General features: G+C 35.1%; 1 protein-coding gene across 2 annotated transcripts; it reads right to left on the bottom strand.

The window, feature by feature from the left end:
• Positions 1-5,041: 5,041 nt before the first annotated feature.
• Positions 5,042-10,805, bottom strand: LOC131643357 (alpha-L-fucosidase 2-like). Of its 2 annotated transcripts, none has more exons than XM_058913556.1 (10): positions 10,385-10,805; positions 9,320-9,462; positions 8,255-9,105; positions 7,933-8,065; positions 7,498-7,656; positions 6,612-6,836; positions 6,395-6,496; positions 6,096-6,231; positions 5,729-5,924; positions 5,042-5,551 (listed from the first exon to the last, which is right to left on the bottom strand). In XM_058913556.1, exons 1-10 carry the CDS (start codon positions 10,608-10,610, stop codon positions 5,233-5,235), a joined length of 2,490 nt encoding a protein of 829 aa, XP_058769539.1. In that variant the 5' UTR covers positions 10,611-10,805; the 3' UTR covers positions 5,042-5,232. The 2 variants fall into 2 exon arrangements, with proteins under 2 accessions (XP_058769539.1, XP_058769538.1); XM_058913555.1 differs by having other exon boundaries at positions 9,320-9,465; positions 10,385-10,803.
• Positions 10,806-11,261: the final 456 nt, after the last annotated feature.

Raw genomic sequence — 11,261 nt, 5'->3', positions numbered from 1 at the left:
GAACATTCCAATTAGGGGTGGCAAAACGGGCCGTGGCCCGCTGGACCGGCCCGCGCACCCGCCAAAAAATAGCGGGTTGGATTGAGATTTTAGGCCCGCCGCTTGCCAAAACCCGCCCCGCCAAAACCCGTCACCCGCCATAGCCCGCCCCGCCAATGCCCGCCGTTGTAAATATATGTAATATTTTTAAAAATAAAAATGGTTTAAAATTGCATTTATAAAAAATTGTTTTAAAAAATAAGTAAAAAGTTTAATTAAAAGGTAAAAAAATGAAAAAATATATAAATAAAAATAGGCGGGCATGATTTTTATACCCATTTCACTTGGCGGACATGTACATCCCCTCGTTTTTTGATGGACTTAAGGCGGAACGGGCGGCCCGTTTTGCCACCCATAATTTCAATACTTTTGAAATTCGATTGTTCATGTAGTCATATAATAATATCTTTTCACCTTTTTATAGTAACTTGTCTATGCACTCATCCGCATTCACTTATGCCATATCATCAAAGCCATTTTGATTGCCATAAACTAGTTTTATAATGGTATGAAATTGTAAATATATCCTTTTTGATTAAAAAATATTTATTTTTTAAAAATTACTCCGAGACTTTCTTCTAGGATTGACACACCTTTTTTTTCAATTCCATTGATCTATTTATATCGATCAGATCGAAACCAATGTGTGGGCCACTAAATATGAGTGCCAATACCCAACTAAATTGATAGGGTACTTAAGAATTTATTTAATTTAATTTTTTTGTTAATCCTACATTATGAAGCATCCGTCTGCCAAAAATCCTCTACTAGTGTGTTTATTTCCAAGTTCTTTAAACCATGCATTGAGTAACAATATCATTCCCAAATAGTTGAAAGGAACACGATGAATGATCATCATTTAACCAAAAACCAAATACAACAAGAATCAATAACTAATCTTGAATGATGTCACAGTTTAAATATAACAAAACAGGTTCTTTCTTCCGGAGTTAAAGAAAAACAAATTAGGTGGAGAGTCTCGTTCAAGATTCTTACAACCGATTCTTCCCAGATAATACTCCCTATAATTATTGGCCCAAGCAGCCATGGAAATCCAACAGCTTGCTTAAGTAACTGCAACATCAAAAAAGTAAATTATAAAAAAGCATTAGTATTACAGGGCATTAAGATTTTATACTATTGCTAAACCCATCATTACATCACTTAACTTTCACAAATTTTGCCCTCAGAAGCTGTTATAACACTATAGACAAAAATACGTAAAGAAAACTGAATATCAAAAGGAATGGGAAGTGGTTGAAATCATCCATGCCTGAAGATTTCAAATTGTTTTTGGTAGGAAGTATTTCAAACAGAAAGCAAACTTCATTACCACGAAAAATTTATTTTTCAAAGTAAAGTATTTGGGTCAAAGAGGTCATTCTCATTTGATTTTAAGTTTAACCATAATAATAAATGAGAATTTAGAACATCACCTCAGGAATCAGGATCACCTGTGAAAGGAATGGAGTTTACCAATTAGTAGTATTAGAATAACTGATGAAAGGACTGGGTAACCAGCCATTTCAAGGACGACTCTTGCAGGGATTTTATTTGTGAAAGTGAACAAATTTATGCAAGGAACAAATTGAATAGAAATGCCAAAATTGACCTATCCACATGACATTATAAGGGAGGCCTCTACATTTCTCCATGAAAAACACAGTTTTATATCTTGACAATAGCATTTCCAGAATGGTATAGAAACTTGAAAACAAAAGTTAACTACTGTTATTAAAAAAAAGAAACCTAGCAATGAAAATATGATTATGGTACAATCTTAGTTTGTGATTCACTTAGGACTGAGGACTACATAAATAACTACTAAATCAGCAAATAACTTCAACATTAACAATGAAGTATCACATAAAATGGACATGCCCAAGGGAAACAAAATTGATTGCAGACATTTCAAAAATTGAAAATTCAGTACTTGAGCAAAATCTGAATAGTGCTCAAGATTATCTCTAAAAAATCATTAACCCCTCACTCACTTGTACATTTAATTAAAAAATGTTATTGAATTCATAATTCTAAACAAAGTAATAAAAGAGAACCTACAATGCAGCATTCGTCTCTCCCCATTGGATGATCAACGTCCTTGAGCATCACCCATCTTTTCCATTCCTCCCTATAAATTCAAATCTTAATCTTAATACCTTATCATCAACCAAACTCACAAAGCTCTACCCAATCCATCTCTTCACATGAATCAAAACAGAACTGACTAATTTTTAATATCAAATTTCTATACTCTATAATATGCACAAACCCAAAGGGTTACCATTCATTTTGATACTTGAATGTATGAGAAACTGTCAATATAGTCCCTAAATGTATCAAAATTGCAAACTCGAAGCGCCTCTTTTATGAGTAATTTTTGTATGGTCTGAAAATCAATATGGCAAAACAACAAAGAAATCGATTTTTCACATTTTTCACAGACAACACATATCCTATAAAACAAACAAGACTCACAAAGAGACTATTAGCGATCTTGACAAGAACGACGGAAGGTACCATTCGACAGCTCGCTACAAGCTCGTGCACTGGCGACAATATGAGAAGTGAGACAAGCTACCGCCATCGTGCTATGCAGTGGCAAAAGTGACTGTACGCAACCCAATTGCCCCAAATTCCTGCACCAACAAACACACAACAAATTCAGAATATGCATAAGCAATACATTCACATTCACATTCACATTCACATTCACATTCACATTCACAATTCATAAGCAATTTCATTTTCGTTGAAGTTAAATTCGATTAAGGTTAAAGAGTGGAATGGTGAGTTAGGGTTGGGACCTGGAAGTGGTGGCAGGCATGGAAAAGAGGCGGGACTGGATGCGAGGAGCGGCGAGTGGCGGGGGACGGATGCGGGGAAGGGGGGAAGGAGCGACCGGGCGGAGGGAATTTCTGGCTGTGGAGATGAAGGAGCGAGATAGAGATCCAGATCGTAACGCCATTTGTTTGAGTATTGGAAAATCGGAAAACGGTGGTTAGGGTTTTGTGAGGGTTTAGTTTCAGATTTTCAGTGACAGTGGAATATTGAATCTGATACTGATTGTAGCCTGTAGGTTGGTTTTGCCTCGAATTTTCATGCGACGACGTCGTATTTCCTCCCTTTCGACTTTTTTTCCATTTTGACTTATTTGTTTTTTTTTTAATATGTACTTTGACCTCCTAACTTTTAAATTTGTAATTTTGATCTTTTAATTTTTTTTAAAATTTTTTAAAGTCAATTGTAAGGAAACTCGTCAGTGCAAAGTTTAAATATACAGAATGGAGCACTTGTCAATTTTTTTTGACAACATGCACTCACCGAATTATAAAGACAAATTTGTTATATCGCGTATATCTTTGGTGGTGAGTTATCCACCACATTGCTAAGTGAAACGGAGTTTGCTAAGGTATGATTGAGATGTTCACCTCAAGAAATGATATGTTTCCTTAATCTGCATCTTACTATAATCTCGTTGCTAGGTTAAATGGACAATTTATACATGTCTCAAAGATTAGGTCGGAGACGAATTATTAAACATTTCCCCTTTTATAGGTCTCACACTTGAGGGACTCAGTTAACAAGTTTCCACCTAATCTCTTCAACCCTTTTGCAAACCTCATACTTGAGGAATTTTGGACTATAATGTTTTTGCACTCAGTTACTTCGCCTTTATAGGTCTCGTGCTCGAAGAAGTATGAATATTTATACTTCTTCCTTTAATCACTTCGTTTTTACATGTCTCGTGCTTGAAGGACTATGTACCGTTATGACTTTAGCATTAAACCACTCCACACTTACATGCTCTGTGCTTGAGGAGGATATGTCTATAATGATCGAAATCCAATTAGCATCGACAAACCCTAACCCATTTATCCTAGAACACGCTAAACTCCACAAAGTACTTAGATCGGTATAGAAAAGGTGATGCACATGCCAAGTCAAACTGGTTAGCTCACAACGATATGCTTAGTGAATGAGGTCATCCAATTTAAGGATTAGCTCGATTCTTGGGTAAGAGGCTAACTCAGCTTCAAGTCGAGTCAAACCGGTTAGCTCACCACGATATGCAGGGTGAGTGAGGTCATCCAATTTGAAGATTAGCTCGGTTTCAAGGTAAGAAGTTAACTCAGCTTCAAGTCATATAATGGTGATCAAGATTATATAATTAAACTTCAAATAAAAGTACACAATAATGAATAGTCATAATGTTGTTGTAACAATCATAAATAGTTAAGACTGTGAAGGTTTGAATAAATGGTACAACTGAACTAATATGTTGAAGCTTTGTTTGTTCTCTAGAGGTTCTCTAGAGAGAGAGAGTCATCCATAATGTAAAAAATGTAATTTCATATTGTAGAATCGAGAAAATAGTGTAATTTTAAATTGTAGAATTCAATGTGCATCGGCCAAACCGAACAAATAGAATGTATTTCAAATTTTAAAATTCAAATATTTTAAAAAAATATGTCCCAATTCCTAAAATCCGAAAAGCATTTTTAAGTTTTCAGAATTTCTTAGAGACGAAATTCATAGTGTGAATGTAATGTATTTCAAATTTTAAAATTATTATATTTAAAAATCATGTCCCAATTCCTAAAATTCGAAGAGCATTTTTAAATTTTCAGAAATTCCTAAAGTCTGAAAAGCATTTTTAAGTTTTCGGAACATCTTAGAGACTAGAGAGTTCATAGTGATGAATTTTTTTTTGGTTTATCTCCACCGGTTTAGTCCGGTTAGGGGGTCAGTTTTGACATCAAATGGTTCCAGCCCCCTCCCGATCACAGTTGTGGGAGATCGAACCGTGGTTCTCTCTACTAAGTCTAGCACCAACCAACACTAAATTAACTAACGATTGGTGAAGTTATGCCGATATTTGAGGATTCCTCTTTCTATTAACTAGTGTTCAATATTTTCCGTTCCCTCTGAACACCTTAACTCGCCAAGGGCGGGTGTCTTTCAAGCGCCGGGTCCAAATACAAATACCAAAATGAAACTATTATTCACAGCTAAAACAATTCAACAATTGCATTAATAAAATGCTTCTCCATTAAATTACATCTTCCGATACTACAATCCGAGTTTAACAATAAGATATGTCACGATCCAACAAACATGTCCAATAACTTATTGTAAAAACTAATGAATGTTGTTCCTTAAAACTTTATTGGACAATTGGAAGACAAAAAATCAAGGATTAACCTCGTTAAAGGAGTATGTCTTAACACACTTCAAGCCATTATTATATGAGTAAACTCTGCCTGGTGTTAAATTTGCCACAACCATGCTCCCTCTATAATGTAGTCTCATTTTGGAATTTTGGTTTTGTGACCAAAGCCCAACTTCATGCAGGTTTCCTTCTTTCCAGCAGATGTTAACAGTCACCCCGCCACGGGCTTTTAATCCTTTCACACAACCACTTGCCCATTTATCACGAGGCAACGCGGGAAGTAAGAAGAGGTCCTTTGTTGTGCTTTGAACAAGCATTTCTGCAATTGCTGATGAAAAACTGACACCAAACAGCGATATCAGCCAAAGAAATTCAAAATTTTTAGTACTAGCTATTGCCTAGTTTTATCACACGCAAGATTTCTAAGGCAGAATATTTCAGCTCAAGCTTTCACATGATGAATGTGAAATGAAACCAACATAGTACAGAAACATTAAAGTTAAAGTTGGGACTTACCCAAAGTTTGCATCAATTTGGAATGGAGGATGTGCTGTGAACAGGTTACTGTAAAGTCCTCCTTCGTAATCTGCCTCATGCTCAGGGTCCACCAAGATAATCAAATGTTTTATCATGCGATATGCATGCTCACTGTTGTGCAGATGAGCCCACAATGCAGCTTTCCAAGTTGATGACCATCCAGGACCGTCTTCTCCTGTAACACAATGCAAGAATGACCATTACTATTGAATTATATTATTTCAAAGTATTATAGCTGAAAAAGTTCAGCCTTATGTCATTCTGTCATACAAGGTTGAGCATGAACATGGTAATTCCTAATTTGATTATGTAATATAGTTGTTGTGATAGTTTTCTCGTAAAAAACCTCTTTTAATTAAACTATTATCAACAGCTTTACAGAGATCTGGAGTTTTTTCAAGATCTATTGTGTGCCCAGGAAACAAGCCAAACAAATGTGAAACATGTCGATGATGTACTTCTGGATCCTGAAAATCTTCAGCCTGTCAAATAAATAAGATGTTAAATTTAACATGGAATTGCTCGACTACAATCTGAGTTTGTCTTTTAAAATTAAAACAAGAAATTAGATGACATTCACTCGACAAATTGACATGTCGGAAATGAAGAGAAGGAGTGCTACTAATATTGAACATAATTGCATACCCATTCCATAATGCATCCATCCCTAGCAATTTTTGTAGGAGGAAGCCTAGACTGAGACGCAATTACTCTTTTGATAATAGCATCATCATGTCTTCCCAAAACCTGTTTTTGACAAACTCAGTAACCAAGATAAAATTAGGATAACTAAAAACTAGTACCTAATTCCAAAAAAAAGAACTAGTGACTAGTATAGGTTTGAGAACTAAGATAAGTTCACCTCAGCAGCAGAAATGATTATAGAGAAAATTTCTTTTATGATTGAAATATCCATGGTTGATGAGTAGCTCACACTAGCTTGCTTTTGATCTGGTGCAATGAACATGTGCTCCGGTGAAGTTGATGGGTTAGTTTCCAATAGTCCACCAGGGCCTTCAATCAACCAATCCAACAAAAATGATGTGCATCCTTCCAACAAAGGATATGCTTTATTTTTTAGAAATTCCTATTATAAAAGCAAAATCAATATTTGGAATGTGTGTATGTAATAATAGCACAGCAGATAGAGCAAATCTAGTTTAAGAAAAAGTAGTTATTTGAACCCAAAAAAAGACGTATATATGTATCATTATAGTATATAGTATATTATATTTTCCATCCATCAGCAAATTATAACCTTTAAATGTTCCATAATTATAATCTCAAAGGTTTGTTGATAATGATAGCAGTAAATAAGTTTTACACCCATCAAATGAAACATGAAATTTTATATACTATTTTTCGGTCTTCAACATTGATTTAACAGCAGTCTCCTAAAAATATTGATCATCATAGTTAAATAAGGAATTAGTTGGACTAAAACCAGCTTGAAATCTCATTTTGTAAATAAAAAGTAATTACCAAAAATTGGTCGGAGTAGGTTATGCTTCCATCATCTCTAGTAGAACTTATAGTAATGCATGAAAATGGAAGGTTAATTTGGCATGTACAACAGATTAAGCTCTTCAAGGTAAAAACATTTATTGTTCTGCAAATGTAATAACCCAGGGGAAATCTATACTTGTTAGATCTCCCCTTTACCAATATAGCTGTTTTTGCGATATTACAATTTTTGATTCAATGAGATTAAGGCTCAGATAGTTTCTTAAAAAAAACTTAGAGCTTACTTTGTCCATTGTATAAGTGTAATGCTCCCATAGATGGATAGCAAGCCAAGCTCCACCCATTGGCCATAAAGCCCAAACAGCCTGACCTCGATCTGGAGATGTTTTAACCCATAAGTCAGAAACCTGATGTGCAACCCAACCATTTGCTTCATAGTTCACCTGCATGCCAGATCAAATGAAATTCTGAATAGTCTCTCCCAACTAACCCAAACACAAACAACCCAATTGCATGCAGTCCCGTTTCTACCCTTCTATTTAAAACATACAATTACTTTAAATCGGGCCTAATTACTTGGGTCTGCGCCTAGCATACATTTGATTAATAGGAGGTCTACTAACAAGCTACTAATAACTGACGAGCATAATTATAAACGATTTCTTTCTTACATGGAATGTCAAGAGTTATATGAAAGAAAAAGTAAACACAGAAAATACCTTTGCAGTTTTACTACCATTGACTGACATAGAGGAAATGTAATCAAATAATGGCTCTTGACACTCACGTAGGTTACAAGAAAGGGATGGCCAATAATTCATTTGAAGATTTATGTTCAAGTGCTGAGCCCCACTGGATAACATAAAAAAGACAAATTATTAAATCTCGTGAATTCTTTAAAAAATTACTTCTAGATATTTATTAGATACTCGTTCTCTATATTGAAACTCTAAGCCATTTTATAGAACCTAATATCTTTACTTTCCGTTTACATTTTTATTTATTGTTAGAGGAGGGATGAAAATTGAAGGGAATACATACTCCCATGCAGGCGAAACATCTTTATTCCAAATACCCTGTAGGTTCGCCACCTGAGTTCCAGGACGTGAACAAGCGATTAGTAGATATCGACCATATTGAAACAAAAGCTCCACAAAGGAAGGATCTTCATCCTTTTGAAATGATTTGACTCTTGATGAAGTTGGAACAGTACCATCACCTCCCAATTGAGAGATATTAGTCTTGGAACTTTTAGAGAGTTGCAATGAGACCCGATGAAATAGATGCTGATAATCGTCCAAGTGACGTGCATATATATTGTCATATGAAAAGCTTTTCACAGACTTCATTTTACTCAAGGACTCGGAAGTAGGATCCTTCTTAGAGTCTTTAGGATTAGTAAATGGACCATCAAAAGACGAGGAAGCTGTCAGAAGCAAAACAGCCCAGTCTGCACCTTCAACTCTAAACTTCTTATCATCCAAAGCATGTATAACTCCTTTGCCATTACTAATCTGCAGATCAAGAACTGCACAAAACTGAATTCCCTTTGGTTCGCCACCGTAATTGAGATGTGGCGCGATCCTTTTGACAGGACAACTTCCTTCCAATATTATCTGATTTTGGCCGCTTAACCGTGAATTGTGATGTAATTTGCTATCCAAAGATACTGTAAATGATAATGACCCTGACTTGCTAGTGGAAAACTTTGTCACTAGCACTTGGTCTGGATAAGAAGAAAAATGCTCTCTGGTAAATTCTACATCACCCACATTGTATTTTATTTTTGCTGTTGCAGTATCCAAATCAAGCTCCCTGTGATAAGACTCTTCCGAATATTTAAGATGAGCATCATCAAACTCCAATTTAATATCACCAAGAAGTTGGTATACCTTCATTTATAAAAAAACAAATCCATGAATGACAATACTAGTGGAATGAAAGCATGTATGTGATTTATATTGTAGAAAAATAGCAACTACTTGGATTCCTCGGTTTATATATCATATTCCTCGGTTATCAACCCCTAACATCAATTTAATAAATATCGTAGTTCCTCATAAACTATAGAAAAAGGGTTATATCAATTTGCAGTATGTTACATACTTCAGAAGGGATTCCTGACAATTTCTCAGCTGCTGTTGTAGCTTCGGGATATTTTCTGTCATCAACAAGTTTTCGAACTTCAGCCAGCACCTCAGGAGCATTTTTGTCGGTGTAGTTACCAGGTACCCCAGTCCACAGGGTGTCTTCTATAAAAAAAAAAAAAATTGAACCCTCATGCTAGTAAGTTTTTTAAACGAGAAAAGCCCAAACACATCAAATTGGTTTTACTACGGATAATGCAGCACTACCTTATCCCTGATATCTCAATCATATAAGTTTGTAACTAGAAAATGCCTACAGTACTATTATCACCCATATACAAAAATTAAGCTTTCAATGCAGATTTTTCATCATGAACCACATTGAATCTTAAAAATATCTTGAAGGAACTACAAAATAATCGAGAGCAAATTAAGTTTACACAAAAAGTCTTCCCTTCAAATCAAAGCCTACCCGCGATGTGTCATTCAGACATTAGCCATTGTCAGAAATAATCATTAACATAATAGAGTCCAAAAGAAAATCAAGCAATACTATGGTCTAATATATCTAATAGCCATACCAAGCGTGTGTTTAGTTCCGCGCTGAAAAAAAATAATTTTGAATGAATTGATTTTGTAAAATTGATTCTAGTTAAAAGTGAATTGAAGAAATTGATTCTAGTTAAAACGGTAAAATAATTTATGTTAGGATAAATATGTGTAGAAGAACTTAGAAGTGAGTAGTAAAAATCATGTTTAAACTCAAAAGCTACAAATTGTAGCTTCAAGTAGATTCAATTCTAAAGGCAGGATCAATTCTACTTTAGACAACCAAACACCTCAAAATCATTCCAAAATCAATTCTTGACCTCTAGAATTGCTTTTGACTCCTGCATTGCATTGCATTGAATCAATCAAATCAAAGACAAAGAGAATAAGATTATCATATCAAATCAAATCAAGTCAGAAAGTGACAATGAATTTTGACAATACATTTATGCCCTTTTAATAGGTTAAATTTCATATGCATACTATAATAAATGGTACTAATCCAAAAATAGGAATGTAATGAGCAGCATTTTACCATTGAGCTGTAGAACATCAGTGTGAACACCACCCCAAACCATGGCACCAAGACTGCCATTACCGATTGGGATTGCATCGGTCCAGTACTTTGCAGGGCTAGAAAAAGTAACCTTCAATGGCCTTGAAGATTCATCATCATCAAGATGATCAGCATTTGGTAAAGATGGTTTCCACAAGTGTTTTGGCGAGGGAGCGCGCACCAGAACCCAATCTCCATCTTCCATTATCGTGAAAGGAAGAGAGTGAATGCGTGAGTCGGTGGAAGTGAAGTGAACAAAGAAACGTGATAGCAGTGGTTGCTTGTCAGTGTTTGCTTGTTATAGTTTTGTTGAAATGAAGAAAATTAGTACTAACATTTAAAGTTGTGAGGTCCACATTGTGTTGCAATGATGTCACGGACCTTTCTCAAGCTAGAGGTAGATTTGAAAACAAGTTTATATGAAAATGAATTGGCTATTCATGTGGCGTGGCGAGAAAAGAATGTCATTTTCAGTTCAATGTATTTTAATGTAATTCGGGAAGAAAATTGGGATGAATGGAAAACATCATTTGAAGGAAGTAATCCAATGTCTAACTAAAAATATAAAAGAGAAAGTGAGAAACGCAATATGGAATTTTGGTTTTTATTGGAAAACATATGTATTATGCAAAATCATTAAGTATTAACACCGATGGTAAAATTTATCAATTAATCATTTATTTTGATTCAGAGGTCAATTCTGATATCAAATGGTTTCAACTCCCTCTTGATCATAGTTACGGAGATCGAACCATGATCATTTATATTAAGTCTAGTGTTAATCACCATTGAATCAATTAGGGGTGGCAAAACGGTCTGTCTTGTTGAGCACGTCCGTTCTGCCCCCACTTTTTTG

The sequence above is a fragment of the Vicia villosa genome, linkage group LG1, assembly GCF_029867415.1.
Source record: "Vicia villosa cultivar HV-30 ecotype Madison, WI linkage group LG1, Vvil1.0, whole genome shotgun sequence".
Lineage (NCBI taxonomy): Eukaryota > Viridiplantae > Streptophyta > Magnoliopsida > Fabales > Fabaceae > Vicia > Vicia villosa.
The sequence above is the reverse complement of the archived record's forward strand: the minus strand, read 5'-3'. Positions and strand labels throughout refer to the sequence as shown.